General features: G+C 34.3%; 1 protein-coding gene across 2 annotated transcripts in view; it reads left to right on the top strand.

Moving 5' to 3' along the window:
• AASDHPPT (aminoadipate-semialdehyde dehydrogenase-phosphopantetheinyl transferase) overlaps positions 1–11,268 on the top strand; it is a 75,524-nt gene extending 64,256 nt beyond the window's left edge. For both annotated transcript variants that reach the window (XM_032285713.1, XM_032285712.1), the window contains 4 exons: positions 3,369–3,490; positions 4,121–4,282; positions 7,387–7,458; positions 9,368–11,268. In XM_032285713.1, coding sequence (XP_032141604.1) covers positions 3,369–3,490; positions 4,121–4,282; positions 7,387–7,458; positions 9,368–9,532 — 521 coding nt within the window. In that variant the 3' untranslated portion in view covers positions 9,533–11,268. The remainder of the gene's footprint in view (positions 1–3,368; positions 3,491–4,120; positions 4,283–7,386; positions 7,459–9,367) is intronic.
• Positions 11,269–14,082: the final 2,814 nt, after the last annotated feature.

The raw sequence follows: 14,082 nt of genomic DNA, 5'->3' as shown, positions 1-14,082 counted from the left end.
GTACTCCATGAATTGAGGGCTTAAATACATCCTTTGACAGTATTTGCAAGTATTATTTGCAAGAGGCTTTGTGCATGTAGTTTGTGAAACCTGTATTGGCAGCTCAGATACTTTTGTGTTATTCTATGTTTTTGACTGGGTAAGTTCCTGGACAAATGAGCTGCAGTATACATACTAACTCATATCTTAGAAGACGTTCACTTCTCATAGAAGCAAAATTATATATAATTCTATTATATACAGTTCAGTACTTAGAAAATTAAATTATTAGAATTTCCAACATGATTTATTATATAAGGCTAAATTTTGGCACTTTAAAGCAAGCACATAGATGGGCAGTGCTTCACTCCCTTCCACTTTTCCCCAAAATGACTAGCCCATTCTCCTAAAGACTGAGATACTGTTATGTATACATATTGGTGACCTTGTTTTGGAGAGGGATTCATGTAGGTAGGCCTTGAGGTTTTGGTTGGTACTGGTAGGATTTTTTTCATGGGCCTGCAATAGTGGCTCAAGGCACCAGATCTAAATGATCTTGTTGTAGGTTACTACTGTGTTTAAAATAAAATGTTAGTTGCTATGTGGTCCTGGTTAGTTAGTTGTTGCAGAATACAATATCTAACACTGCTCTCCCTAAAGATCAAGCTATAAGATGGAGGATCAGGTTTTTCTAAATTTGACTGTTGATTCTCTGTGTACATAATGGTATTATTAGAATTTGCCAGCATATATGTCCAGTAATTGTACTGTATTCAAATAGTTTTCAGGGACAAATTCACTGTTCTTCCTAATGATTTTTCTTTATTCCAGTTTCCTAGGTAACTGTATTTAATACTTAGCAGAATACTTGCCCAGTGTATATCCACCACAATGCCACAGTGTGGTGCTGCTGTGCTTTGGCTGAATATTTACAAAATCACTTTGCCTATTGCTGTCAAATTTTTATTTTGTGGACTAAATAAGATGCTCTCTAACATATGTGAAAATGCACTTATATCGGATACTTTTTTAGCTGTACATAGTGAGTTATATGATTGCTTTCTAGTGATTGTGCCAGATTGATTGCCTTTTATGTTAATCAGTTTTTTATTAGCATGCTTATTTAAATTTTTTTCCTTGATTGCCCCATCTTATTTAGTTAAGAATCAAAAGGCTTCTTGGAGATTCTGAAAAAAAATTTTAAAAAACCAGCAATCGGAATGACACTATAGATAACAAAATACATATCTTTTTCAATGCAGGTTTTTTGGATATTATACTTTCTCTCAAAATATATAATGCAGTCTTCCAAACCAAAGATAGCGTATTCCTTCCACTGTTATTACTTATGCTGTTTGTGCCAAAATCCATTCAAGAGGAAACAGTTTATGATTTTTGTAGATATAGTGTTCCCAGTGTTTAAAATTTCCAGATTTACTTTACTTCAGAAGCTTTCTGTCTTTACTGTCTTTAAGGTGTTCTTTAAGATGCTGTTTATCAAGCCTGTATGTAGTGTTGATATAGTGAACAAAACAGTTTTTATTGAGGGGATTCTGTTAATGTTAGTCTCAGGAAGGTGGTGAGGAGTAAGCACCAGACAATCAAAAGTATTTATGGCACCAAAAGGGGTAAGAATTTCTTGCCATTGAACTCTCAAGATCACAATTTAATATTACAGTGCCTGAAAATGAATGAGGATCCTTGTCTTGATCCATAGTACCACATATCAGCAACAGGATCAGCAGAAATATTTCCTGATGAACTAAGAGGAGACAATTTTGTCTTGAAGCAGGAGTACTGGAAAAATCATAGTTTTGTTAGAGAACTGACTTTTAATGTTTTCTTCCTTTGAGATGAGTGTGGGAAAAGCATTTGGTTACTGCAGGAGAAACTGTAAACTCTCTAGGAAGATAAGGACCATGTCTGTTTTGCTCATCATGATGTTCCTGGTACCTAGCACTTGTATATTTTTACTAAGTGGTCATAATGGAATTCTAATTGTTGAATTCTCATAGAGAGAATTAGTGATTAAATGCCAGTGAAATATTAAGAAGGGGGCATTCAACATCTTTTTTCTCTGCATATTTCACATAAGAAATGCCCATAGAGAGTGTGGTATCGGCTATCGCTTTCAACGTTGCATTAACCATTTGAGAATGTCAGATTTTGGAGTTGGGTATTTTAGAAGTGGGAGTTGGAATAAACAACCCATGTTAACAGAATCCTCAAAGGGATTACCTTCAAAAGGCTTTCTGGAAAATAATGTAATAATGAACTAAGGATACAGGGCAGTAGAATATTTAGGAAGTAATTTACCATATAATAGTTAACATTTATGTATACACTTAGTAAATGTTTGTGGTTTACCTGCCTTGGAGCAGGCTTTCTTAGGCTATTAGGCTGTAAGTATAAAAGGCAAGAACAGTGATCAATTTTTTTTAATATTTAGTTGAATATGTATTTGTGTAAATATTTATACACATTCTGCATATTTGTATAAAAATGAATGGTGGTAGAAAGTTTGTGCTTGAGGATAAAGACACACAAGCACATAATTTTAATGTTTTGGAAAATTCAATACTGGAGGCCTACCGTGAATTTTAACATGTATCTTACCTGGGAATCGAATCCTTTGAGTTGCATCTTATGTCATTTATTTTTAGAATGCTATGTAATATTTTGTTATCTATGAAATAGTGGCACTAAAGATATGTTTCAGGTTTTTAAAAATGAGCTTATTTTGCAATTGCAACCACAAAAGAATAATAAAAATCTTTTTATTTGGAGAAGTTATATTAGAAACCAAGTTTGAAAACATTTTGAAGAAAATAAGTATTTATTTTTTAGCCATGGTGATAATGTAGAATAAAAGAGCAATTTTCAGCTTTCTGCTTATTTTCTAAAAATTGTAATGAAAGAATTATTCCCTTTTTTTCCCTCTGTTACATAACAAAATAAAACTTTAGAATAATATGGCTTTATTTTAGGAGTATTTTTAGTGGGCTTCTGATAAATATTCTTTTATATAAAAAATTTCCAGTTATTTATAACAGCTTTGTCTGCTAAAATTTATCAAAACTTTTTAGGGCATATATTGATACAACCGTATGGTTTTTCTGCTTAATTAACAATTTACAGAATATCACCAGTTCCTGTTAAACTACTCTTGTGTTTCTGGGCTAACCACTACTTGTCATAGTGTATACTCTCAATTCTCAACTTGCTTTGACTTGCTGAGATTTTGTTTAGGATTATTTAAAATGTATTCAAAAGTTTGGTTGCCCTGTAGCTCTTTGGGGGGTGCTGTCTTGAACAGTTTTAGTAATAGAGCAGCCTTTTATTTTTTTATAGAACTGCTATTTTTAATTTTGTATTTCTTTAATTGACAGGTCGTGGTTCAATTCCAGAATTCTTTCATATTATGAAAAGAAAATTTACCAACAAAGAATGGGAAACAATCAGAAGCTTTAAGGATGAGTGGACTCAGCTGGATATGTTTTACAGGAATTGGGTATAATTCTAATTTTGAAAACAAAAGTCTATAATGATTCCATTATCTTCACGTAAAATCAAAGTCCTTTGGTTACCCAGTAGTGTCCAAATAGTGTTTGAAGTAAATGGGTGTTTTGCTTGAGAACTTTATGGATTTTATGCATACAGTATTACATTATAATGACATTTCATTTAAAAAAAATTTAACTTATATGTAATGCTCAGTTAGAAAGTACTTAGAGCTAAAACAAAACATTTGTCACCATTTATAAGTAATGTTTTCTGTCGTAAAGGAACTAATGCACATGAAGTCTTATGTAACAAACACTGATACATACACTACGTGCCAGAAAACATTACTTCAAGCTCTTGTTAAGTTAGTTAATGTCCGTAACAATCCTATGAGGAAGGTATTGTTATCATCATCGCAGGTTACACATGATGGGATACAGGTACAGAGAGCTTAAATGATTTGCCCTAAGATCATATGGATGGTTTCTTTCCATGCTATAAGGGTTTTAAATAAAAGCTTATAACCATATAGCCATAATGTAGTATAGCGTTAAAAGTCCCCGTCTGTTGGGCCTGTGGATTCTATGAAAAATTTTATCTACTGAATTCTAAGAGAAAATGTCTTTGTGTATCTTAGGCACTTAAAGAAAGCTTCATAAAAGCCATTGGTGTTGGACTAGGATTTGAATTGCAGCGGCTTGAATTTGATATATCTCCATTAAACTTGGATATAGGCCAGGTTTATAAAGAAACACGTTTGTACCTGGATGGAGAGGAAGAAAAAGAATGGGCATTTGAGGTAAGAAATTTATCAGAATTGTTATAACTAAGAATTTGTATTTTTTTATGCATGTATTCATGATTAATTTGGGTAGGCTAGTCACTGAATCCGGTTGCAACTGAATCCCTTCCTGGTCCTCTGAAAGTAAAATCAGGGCTAGTGTGGGAGCATATAACATTTATACGAATACTTGAAAGATGAGGCATTGTGAGTTCAGCAAAATAGGAAAGGAAAAGAGTCTCTGAACTGGAGCTTTGCATGTATGAATAGCCAAACGCAGTCACTTTGGCTGGGTCATAGTGAGGTTGTTTGAGAGACATTCCAGTTCAGGCTGGTAGATCCTGCAGGTTATTGATCAGGTTAAAGATTTTGGTCTCCCTACTGTATTTTGTTTCTGTCACTAGCAGTTCTTGGTTGCTAGTGAGAGAAGCCAACACATACTAATTTAAGCCAAAAAACAGAATTATAGGTTACTAGAGTAATTCAGTAATGGTCCCCAGTATTAGCTAGAATTAGGGAATGAAATATTCAGAGCCTTTTTGTCTCCTGCTTTTGCCTTTCTATACATTTTGGCTTCAGTTTTCTCCTACCCTTGTTTCTCATTCTATACACCAGCTTTCTCAGCTTCTCTGGTCTGCATGACAGAAAACCTAGCTCTTGCATGTATCATACTGTTGCATGTAATAATTTAGTTTACAAGCAATTTACATTTTAAAAATCCAAACAAACTGGTAAACTTGCTTTCTGCTCCAAGCCCAAAAGTCCTAGAGAAGGGACCCCCTGGCCTTGCTTGGGCTAGGTGTTTATCTCTAGACCAGTCACTAGACTGATTGGTCCTGCTTGTGTCAAATGTCCAGAGTCCATCAAAAGGGCTGTAGAACAGTTCTCTGACTTATAAGATCATCTGTTGAGATACAGAATACTAGAAAATAAATGAGATGTTAAGTTTGAGATACCAAACATCTAAGTGAATATGTTAAGTAGGTGAATGGAATGGAGGGCTGGGCTAGAGGAAAAAAATTATAATGGTTATAAGTTAAACCATTATGTCAATGGTAATTAAAACTGTGGATTTAAAATTAGAACTATGAGATTACCTAAGAAGCAGCTATAAATTGAATCTATAAAGAGAGAAACGCAAATTGAAGCCACGAGAAGTTAGAGGGCCTGGAATAGAGTCCTGAGAATACATATGAGACAAAGGGGGAGGGAACTTTAAAATGTAATGATGGTCCCCAATTTATGATGGTTCAACTTTTTTTGACTTTATGACGGTGTGAAAGTGATAATGCATTCAGCAGAATTCATATTTGCAGAACCCACGCAACCATTCCTTTTTTCATTTTCAGTACAGTATTCACTAAATTACATGAGATATTCAGCATTTTATTGTAAATGAGGCTTTGTGTTAGATGATTTCGCCCTTATAGGCTGATGTAAGTATTCTGAGCACATTTAAGGTAGGCTCTACTATGCTATGCTATGCTATGATGTTTGGTAGGTTAGATGTATTAAATGAATTTTTCATTTAACCATATTTTCTTACAGTGGGTTTATTGGGATATAACATCATTGTGAGTCGAGGAGCATCTGTACTAATAGTCAAAGGTGGATTTGTGGGGGAGATAAAGAATGACCAAAATGGTATAAGAGAGTAGCGTTGGGATCCAAAGACAAAAGGCATTTTGAGAAAGAGAACTGAGTCAAAAACTGCTAGGGGCCAGGTGGGGTGGTTCATGTTTGTCATCCCAACACTTTGTGAGGCTGAGACACTATCTCTACAAAAAATTTTAAGAATGAAATGTTGAAAACAGTATGTCCATTAGTTAACATTCTTTAGTGTCCAACTATCAGTTGTTAGATACATAATACCTCTAATTATATGTTAAGCATGATTCTTTACTGAAATATTCTATACATATAAGAACTATATCTTATATTCTAAATTTCTGAAAAATTGTTTTAGATATTTTTAAATTTGCACATTCAGGTTACTTTGTTCTTGTTTGTTTAAAGAAAAAACAACAGGGCTACATAGCAGACTTTGTGATAACTTTGGCATAGTAAATCTTCTGATACTTAGTCATATATTTTTCCTCTTTAAATATGTCTTAAATGTATCGTTATTGAATTGCACTTTTTGCTGATTTGGGTACCTGAAGGTGTGAAGATAGGAAGAAGATAAAAAAATAAAAGCTCCCTAAGTACTATTTCTAATTGTAGTGTTTTCTGATGTTTTATGGAAGAATGCTTTAGTAAAGTGGTTTTTCAGTGAAAAGTTTGTTCAGCTTTTAAGTGTTTATAATTTTTTCTGGTAACTGCCTCAATCTGTATTACATTTTAAAGTTCCCTCCCTCTTTGTCTCGTATGTAAGGGAAAATAGAAAATTGCATATTGGTTATGTATTACCTGTAAATTTCCACCATGATTTTTCATACGTGAAACTATGTAGTTAACTAAATGTTTACATACCAGTGTTGCAACCTGATTTTTTTTTACCTGTACTTTATTATACATACAATATTAATATCACCAGTGAAGGACAGATAGCTATCAAGTGCTTCTAGACAGGGCACATCACCTATGTAATATTCTGGTTGAGAATGCATAACCTAAACCCAGTCATTAAGAATCATCAAACAAACCCCAAATGAGCAAAAGCAAATTTGGGGGAATTTCTATTTTCATATGTTAATGTCATTAAAAAAACAAAGGCTAACAAGACATGACAACCGAATACAATACTTGTCCCTAGTTGCCCATTACCAGGCTCCTGTTCTGGAGGAGAGATATGCCACAAAGGACAGTACTGGATTAATTCACAGAATTTGGAATACAGTTAATATTTTTTCATTGTTAGACTTACTGCAGTTATTAATTGCTGTGGTTATGTAAGAGAATGTGCCTACTAGGAAATACATGTTGAAGTATTTAAGAGTGAAGGGCTAGCATGTATGTAACTTCTAAAGTGGTTTAGGGGAAGTGGGGAAATACATATATGCATGTGTGTGAGTGTGTGTGTGTATATAGAGAGAAAGAATGAGATTTAGAAAATGTAAACAAAACTGCTATCTAGGTTTACATATTTTATAATCTATATTTATTTACCTTTTATTTTTCAGGAAAGCAAAATAGATGAGCACCATTTTGTTGCAGTAGCTCTTAGGAAACCCGATGGATCTAGACATCAGGATGTAAGCTTTAGGATTTCTCTTTTTCTAAGAAGCATGAATCAATGTTAAGTTTGCTGTTTATTGATGGAAATAGTCATTTGCCTTATATCAGTTAGAGGGACTTTTTAAGATTAGCAAATCTTTAAGATCACTAGGGATTTTGTAGAAATGTTTTCAAAAAGCATGTTACCTGCTTCTTCACATTCATATACACTTAAGTATTACAACAACAAAAAATGTGGTGAGTACTTTCATACTACTCATATTTCCAATAGACGTTCAAGATAATCACTATCTTAGTCATCTTAATAGTAATTTATTTCTTGGTGAATTGGGGTTGTGTTGAATACGAGAGTACCAAGTTGAAGGTTGATAAGTAATGGGATTACCTTGCAAATTGAATCCACTCCTCCTTTTAAAGTAATATCCTGAATTATTCCCATAGTTACAGTGTCAACCATGTAAGAGACCTTGTGTCGTACTGTGGCATCACATCAGTTTCAATTCTTCAGTCAACAATGTTTTTATACTTACTTATCCTATTACCTAGTAAGCAAATGCGGGGGAAAAACTTAGGGTCAAAGACTCTTAGCTTGCATATAATTGTGATTCTGCAAAAGTATTTATTTAAGGAAAACTGGTATGTATTAATCAAAACTACATGCATGTCATTATTTTTAGGGAATCAACATGAAAGAATGTAGCATGATCTATATATATGCATCATTACTTCCAGGAGACTGGCTCAGGCAAAACACCACACCTTTGATAGCTTAATCACAGGATTAAGAATTCTCCATAGATTATCTTCCTTAAAAAATGTATGGCATGTTAAAATTGACACCTGTTATCTGAAGATGTTCTGACCCAGGTTACTGGTCCTTCTGTTTTTAAATCGCAGCTTCACACTCTCTGCAAAAATACTTTTTGTTTCCATAGAGCTTTATAATTTTTGAAACATTTGCACATTCAGTACTTACTTTTTATTTCCCTGGATAGAGCATGTTTAGATGACAGTGGCATATTGGGAAAACTCGCGTGCAGTTCACAAAATTGGGTTCCAGGCCCGTATCTACCATTTACTGTATGTTTTGAGCTTGGACAAATTGTTTGAATTGTTTGTTCTTCCTGAACCTTAGCTCCCCCATCCACAAAATTGAGATAACCATATCACAACATAGCTGTGACACCAGTCATATACAATAAGTACTGGACCATATTAAAGCGCTATACAAAACCCAAGCACTGTTTATACTAGAATGTGTAGAATATTAAAGAGGGTCTACACTGGGTTGAGAATGTAGTATTCTGGTTGAGAAGGCATAACCTAAATCCAGTCATTAAGAAACATCAAACAAACCCCAAAAGAGCAATGTTTTGTTAATAAAAAGTGTTCTATCTCAGAATATAAGATACGGAGAACAAGGCATCTTAGAATATAAGGTATAGTTTGAATTTAGTATTGGAAAAATAATTTACTAAAGCAATATACATCTTTGTATAGTTATGGCAGTTTTATCAGACCCACCTTTTAGAGTAGTATTTCACAAAAGTTCACCTTCTTACTCACTCCTGTCCAAAAGCCTGACTGCTTGTTAAAATTACAGATTTTGGGATCCCTTCTAACTTACATCTACTGAATACCCTTTTTGGATGTGGGGCCCAGTAAATCTACATTTTAAATACCACAGGTTATTGTTTTATAAAAAAGTTCAAGAACCAGGTTTTCTAGTTCATATTTTTTTATTTGTTGTATTGGCAACACTAACAAAATAGGAATAAAAAAGAAATAAAGGCAATGTTCTAGGATCCTACTCTGTTGTCATTTAATAGAACTGAAATGTAAGTTGGTCTTATTTTCATGATTATGAAATTGATCATAAGATTAATATGCAATATAACAATAAGATAATCTGCTTTTCTCTTTTAGGTTCCATCTCAAGATGATTCTAAACCAACCCAGAGGCAATTTACTATTCTAAACTATAATGATTTAATATCATCTGCTGTTCCCATGACACCTGAAGATCCTTCATTTTGGGACTGTTTTTGCTTCACAGAAGAAATTCCAATACGAAATGGTACAAAGTCATGATGATTCCCTGAATAAAAAAGGGAAATGAAAACTGTTTGTAATCTTCCGTATTCACTGAAAAATAAATGCTTGTTAGTATCAAATTTTATTTCACAAAAGTTTTTTAAAGAACAGAAACTTTTCCAATTTTAAAAAAAAGGAGACCTCCAATTCAAGATAGCTCACTGGAATACACGTTTACCTATTTCTCTCCCAAATTGCATTGAATTAATAAGAAGGATGGCAGAATTTTAAAGTGATACATGCTAAACGTAGAAAAAATAGAAAATGCACATAAGCAAAAGGAAACATTTAAATGCTATCTTTCAGAGAAAACTACTCTTAAAACCTTGAGTATCTTTCCTTACCCTTTTCTTGGAAAATGAATCCATATGAACACATTTTGATTTTTTAAAAACATGGGAACATACTGTTTTTGTAATTTTTTTTAACTACTTCATAAATATACCTCTGTAACATAAGAGTATGTGCTTCTAACGTACTCTGTTGTATAGCTAATACAAGTTACGATGTTTTTGGCCAGAGGTAACAGTGTCCAAATATAATTGGCTTAAGCAACCAAGGACGTTGTTGAACGTAACACAGGGTTCAGGAGTGTCATTAAAGACACACTTTTTTTGCCTTGACCTCAGTTGGTTTTGCCTTAGGCTAATCCACCTCTCAATCATAAGAGCTGCTGCTATAACTTCCAGTTTTACGTCTTTGTAAAGTTGTGTCTCAAAGGCAGAAAAGGCCAATTTTTCTCTCATTTGTTTTATTCTTGAGGCAGACGTTTAACAAAAGCCTCCAGAATATTTCCCCTCAGTTTCCATTGACTTAGATCAGATTACCGAGAAAGGCAATGTCTAACGTTTTTAGTCTCTGGTATACTCTGTTGAAAAGAAAAAAGCTAAGGTAAGTTTGAAGAATGGAATGGGAAGCCCACTGCCTTCCCATAAGAAAGGTTTGCCATAATTTATTCATTTTTTTCTGTGTTAAGACATTTTGATTATCTGCAGTTTATTACTACAAGCAGTGGCAGAGTGAATGTCCTTGTACATTTTGAGGTACATGCTTAATTATGTCCTTGAGAAAGTTTCTGACAGTGGAATGGTTTGTCTGGTTCACAGGGTTTTAATTGTACAATTTACCCCTCTAATTAGTACCATATGTGTTGACCTCCCTCACCCCACCCAGCCAAAATACTCCGTCAAATTGCCAATATAACTAAAAAATGGTGTATCATCTTTTAAATTTGTATTTCTTCATTACAAATGATGTTGATATGTTAGTGTTGTTATTGGCTTTTCATATTCCTCTTAATGTGAACCGTCTGTTTGTTGTCTTTACCTGTTTTCTTTTTAGCAAGTAGTACTTAATTTAAAGTGGGAACATAATATATAAGATGCCAAGACCATCATATTGATGACAAAAATGTATCATGTGGTTGAGTGCATGTCTTGGAGTTAAAGTCTTATGTATCAAGAAGTCAAATAAATTCATTGTTTCTATTACTAACATTAAAAGTTGTGTGCAAATTGTATAAAATTAGGTACTTTGATTTGTAAAAAATTGAATGTTTTATAATTTTTTTATTTTATTAAGCATGCCCAGTTATGCCAAATACAGTAAATAAAGATCAAGTAGCATTTATAATAGAGGAAGTATTGTTATCCCTAGCATGAGTATAATGGTGATGTGAAAAACTTTGTCTTGTCATTATAATAATAAAAAAAGTACATTTATTATGGAATTTCTATGAGCCTGATACTGCATTGGATTCGTGTTTTTTAGTTTCTAGTTTTTCTGTAACTTTTAATCAAAGTTTCATGTGTACATAGCTTTAAAAAATCAAATAGATCTATAAGATTTTCCTAAGGAAAAGCTCACTGCTTTGACTTCTTCCATTTCCTGTCTCCAGGGCAAGCCCTTTCAACTCTTTTAGCTGTTTTTTGTTGTTTATTACCATATCTCTAAATGACATGCTTATATTGCTTTTACTTGATTTTTAAATTTCAAGCATTGTTACTTTGATTCTCAAAGCTTCCCTCTGCTTCCTAGCATTACACATTCCCTTTTTATTCCCTTTTCTCCTCCCAACATAATTATATCATAATTCAATGTTTACATTGTTGACTGTGATTACACTGAGAATATCTGCACCTTATTGAGATTATGTAACTGCTGTGTACAGCTGAGTGATGTATTATCCTTGCCATATACTAATTTTTTATTTCCTTGATTTAATTGACTTTGCATAGATTTCTACCATTTGTATGAATGTCTTCTCTGTATGTTGAGACACACCAGTTATTCTATCAGTTTCATTCATCTTTTAAAAAATCACTCCTAGAACAATCTGCTTTGTCCAGTTGGACTTTCTGCCTTCTATGGCTGGTATACAGCTGTAATCCTAGAATCTCTTTTGCCATGATCCTGGGGATTGTTTGCCTCACCTATGTTGGAGTCCCTGTTTCCCCATTTGTTATCTCTCACATCTGAGATTTATTGTATGTGAAGTAGCTTTTTGTAAACAACACAGGCATAGGAGTTACATTTTTTTGAGATTTGTAAGAGGAAGAGGCAGTCCCCGTATGCAGAGTGGTATAGGGATCTAGTTATTTCTTAAACCCATTATCCTATCCCCCTCCACGTGAAGCTGTTTGTTAATTCTATATTTATATCCGCTTCTTCCAAAGTATTTGATGCCAAGTTTTGTGCTGGGCAGGCACCTGCTGCTTCATAGTCATGCCTGCAGTGTCCAGTTATACCAGACTGACCAATGTATGGCTTTATTGGTCTCTGTTAATATGTTTCCTGCATGGGAACTCTCATAAATTGATTTTTGAAATGAATCTGTATGTTTATGTCTCTTCCATTTCGGACTCAGAAGTTGAAAAGATTTGGATAAATTTTCAATTAAAATTTTTACTATCAAAATTAGAATCGTTACCTCTATTCATTATCTGAAACTCAAATACCAGTTATGTTTGAGTAACTCAGCAGCTCCTCACTAGTTGAACTATTGCCATCTGAACTTGAGGACCAAATAGATTTATAAATATACATATGCAAATATCTTTGGTTTAAAATATTCCTGAAAACAACTGCAAGTATCAGTACTTTTAAAGAGGATGTTAAGAGAGCTAATGAATGATGGATTTCATTTTTATGAAGGAAATAAATATACCTTATAGTGTTTATGAATTTGGGATTGGCAAAAGTCTTTGAATATATTTCCAGTTAGTTAATGTCAGATAACTGCTGTATATGTCCTATGGTATTTACATTAGAAGCTGTTTTGCATCTTAAGCACTCATGTATCAGGCTATCCTCATAACTTTATGGAGTTTTATTGATTGGAAAAATAAGTTACAAATTCTTAAACAACTTACCGAAGGTTATATATTCATTGAGTAGTGAAGCTTGTTATTTGATCAGTTAGGCTCTGATCTTTAGATCCAGAATCTAGTTCAACCACTATGCTTAGTGGTGTGCCAATAAATATTTAACAACCAGCAATCCTGGGGCACAAAAGGAGAGGCCTTTATATGTGGCTTTTGCTTATTCCATGAAATAATGACGTGTAACCAGCACCTAGGTTTTACGTGTTGGCATTTTGTCATAATCGCTTCAGATCTTTTTCCCCCTGATTTCAGGAATAAAACAAATGCAGCTTGCAGCTAAAGATTTCCTGTCCCCCAGTTACCACTGCCTCCCAGTTATCACTCCTTCATCTTTCCCTCTCCAGAGATAATCTCCAATATTTGCAGTTTTATACTCTATTTGTGTATACGTAGTGCTTTGTGATTAAATCTTTTTTTTTTTTTTTTTTTGAGATAGAGTTTCGCTCTTGTCGCCCAGACTGGAGTGCAGTGGCATGATCTTGGTTCAGCACAATCTCTGCCTCCTGGGTTCAAGTGATTCTCCTGTCTCCGCCTCCTGAGTAGCTGGGATTACAGGCATGCACCACTACTCCCAGGTAATTTTGTATTTTTGGTAGAGACAGGCTTTCTCCATGTTCATCTGGCTGGTCTCAAACTCCTGTCCTCAGGTGACCCTCCTGCCTCAGCCTTCCAAAGTGCTGGGATTACAGGCGTTAGCCACCTCGCCCAGCCTTGTGATTAAATATTATATTTCCCTATTAGGATTGAAACATTAGGATGTGTGACATTGGTCATGTAGGGGTCACCACTTGTGGAGTTTGTCCCGCAGACCCTGATTCCATGGTGGATGAATAAATACACTCAAACACAGAGTACAGTGAACAAATGGACTAGGGGGTTGTGCGCTTCCTGCTGAGTGAGATCGCAGCTATGCAACAACCAACCACTAGTTCTTCCTCTCATTTATTCAGTATAGAGTTAACAACAAAGGCTTTGAATAACCGCATTGTGGATGATTAACATGGTTAACAGAGTAGTTCTTCAAAAGATTATAGTTCAGGTACCAATGCCCAGAGCAAACACCATTAAAGGATAATCTCCCTGGTTGACCGTCCCCCCCACCCTGCCTTTGCCCAAGGACCCTATGGCTCAAAGTTTACATGAATAAACAAGCTACTGTAGTTA

Source organism: Sapajus apella, unplaced genomic scaffold (assembly GCF_009761245.1).
Source record: "Sapajus apella isolate SASKATOON/1434 unplaced genomic scaffold, GSC_monkey_1.0 scaffold16, whole genome shotgun sequence".
NCBI classification, from domain to species: Eukaryota; Metazoa; Chordata; class Mammalia; order Primates; family Cebidae; genus Sapajus; species Sapajus apella.
Note: the sequence above shows the minus strand (reverse complement) of the source record. Positions and strands in the feature narration are given on the sequence as shown.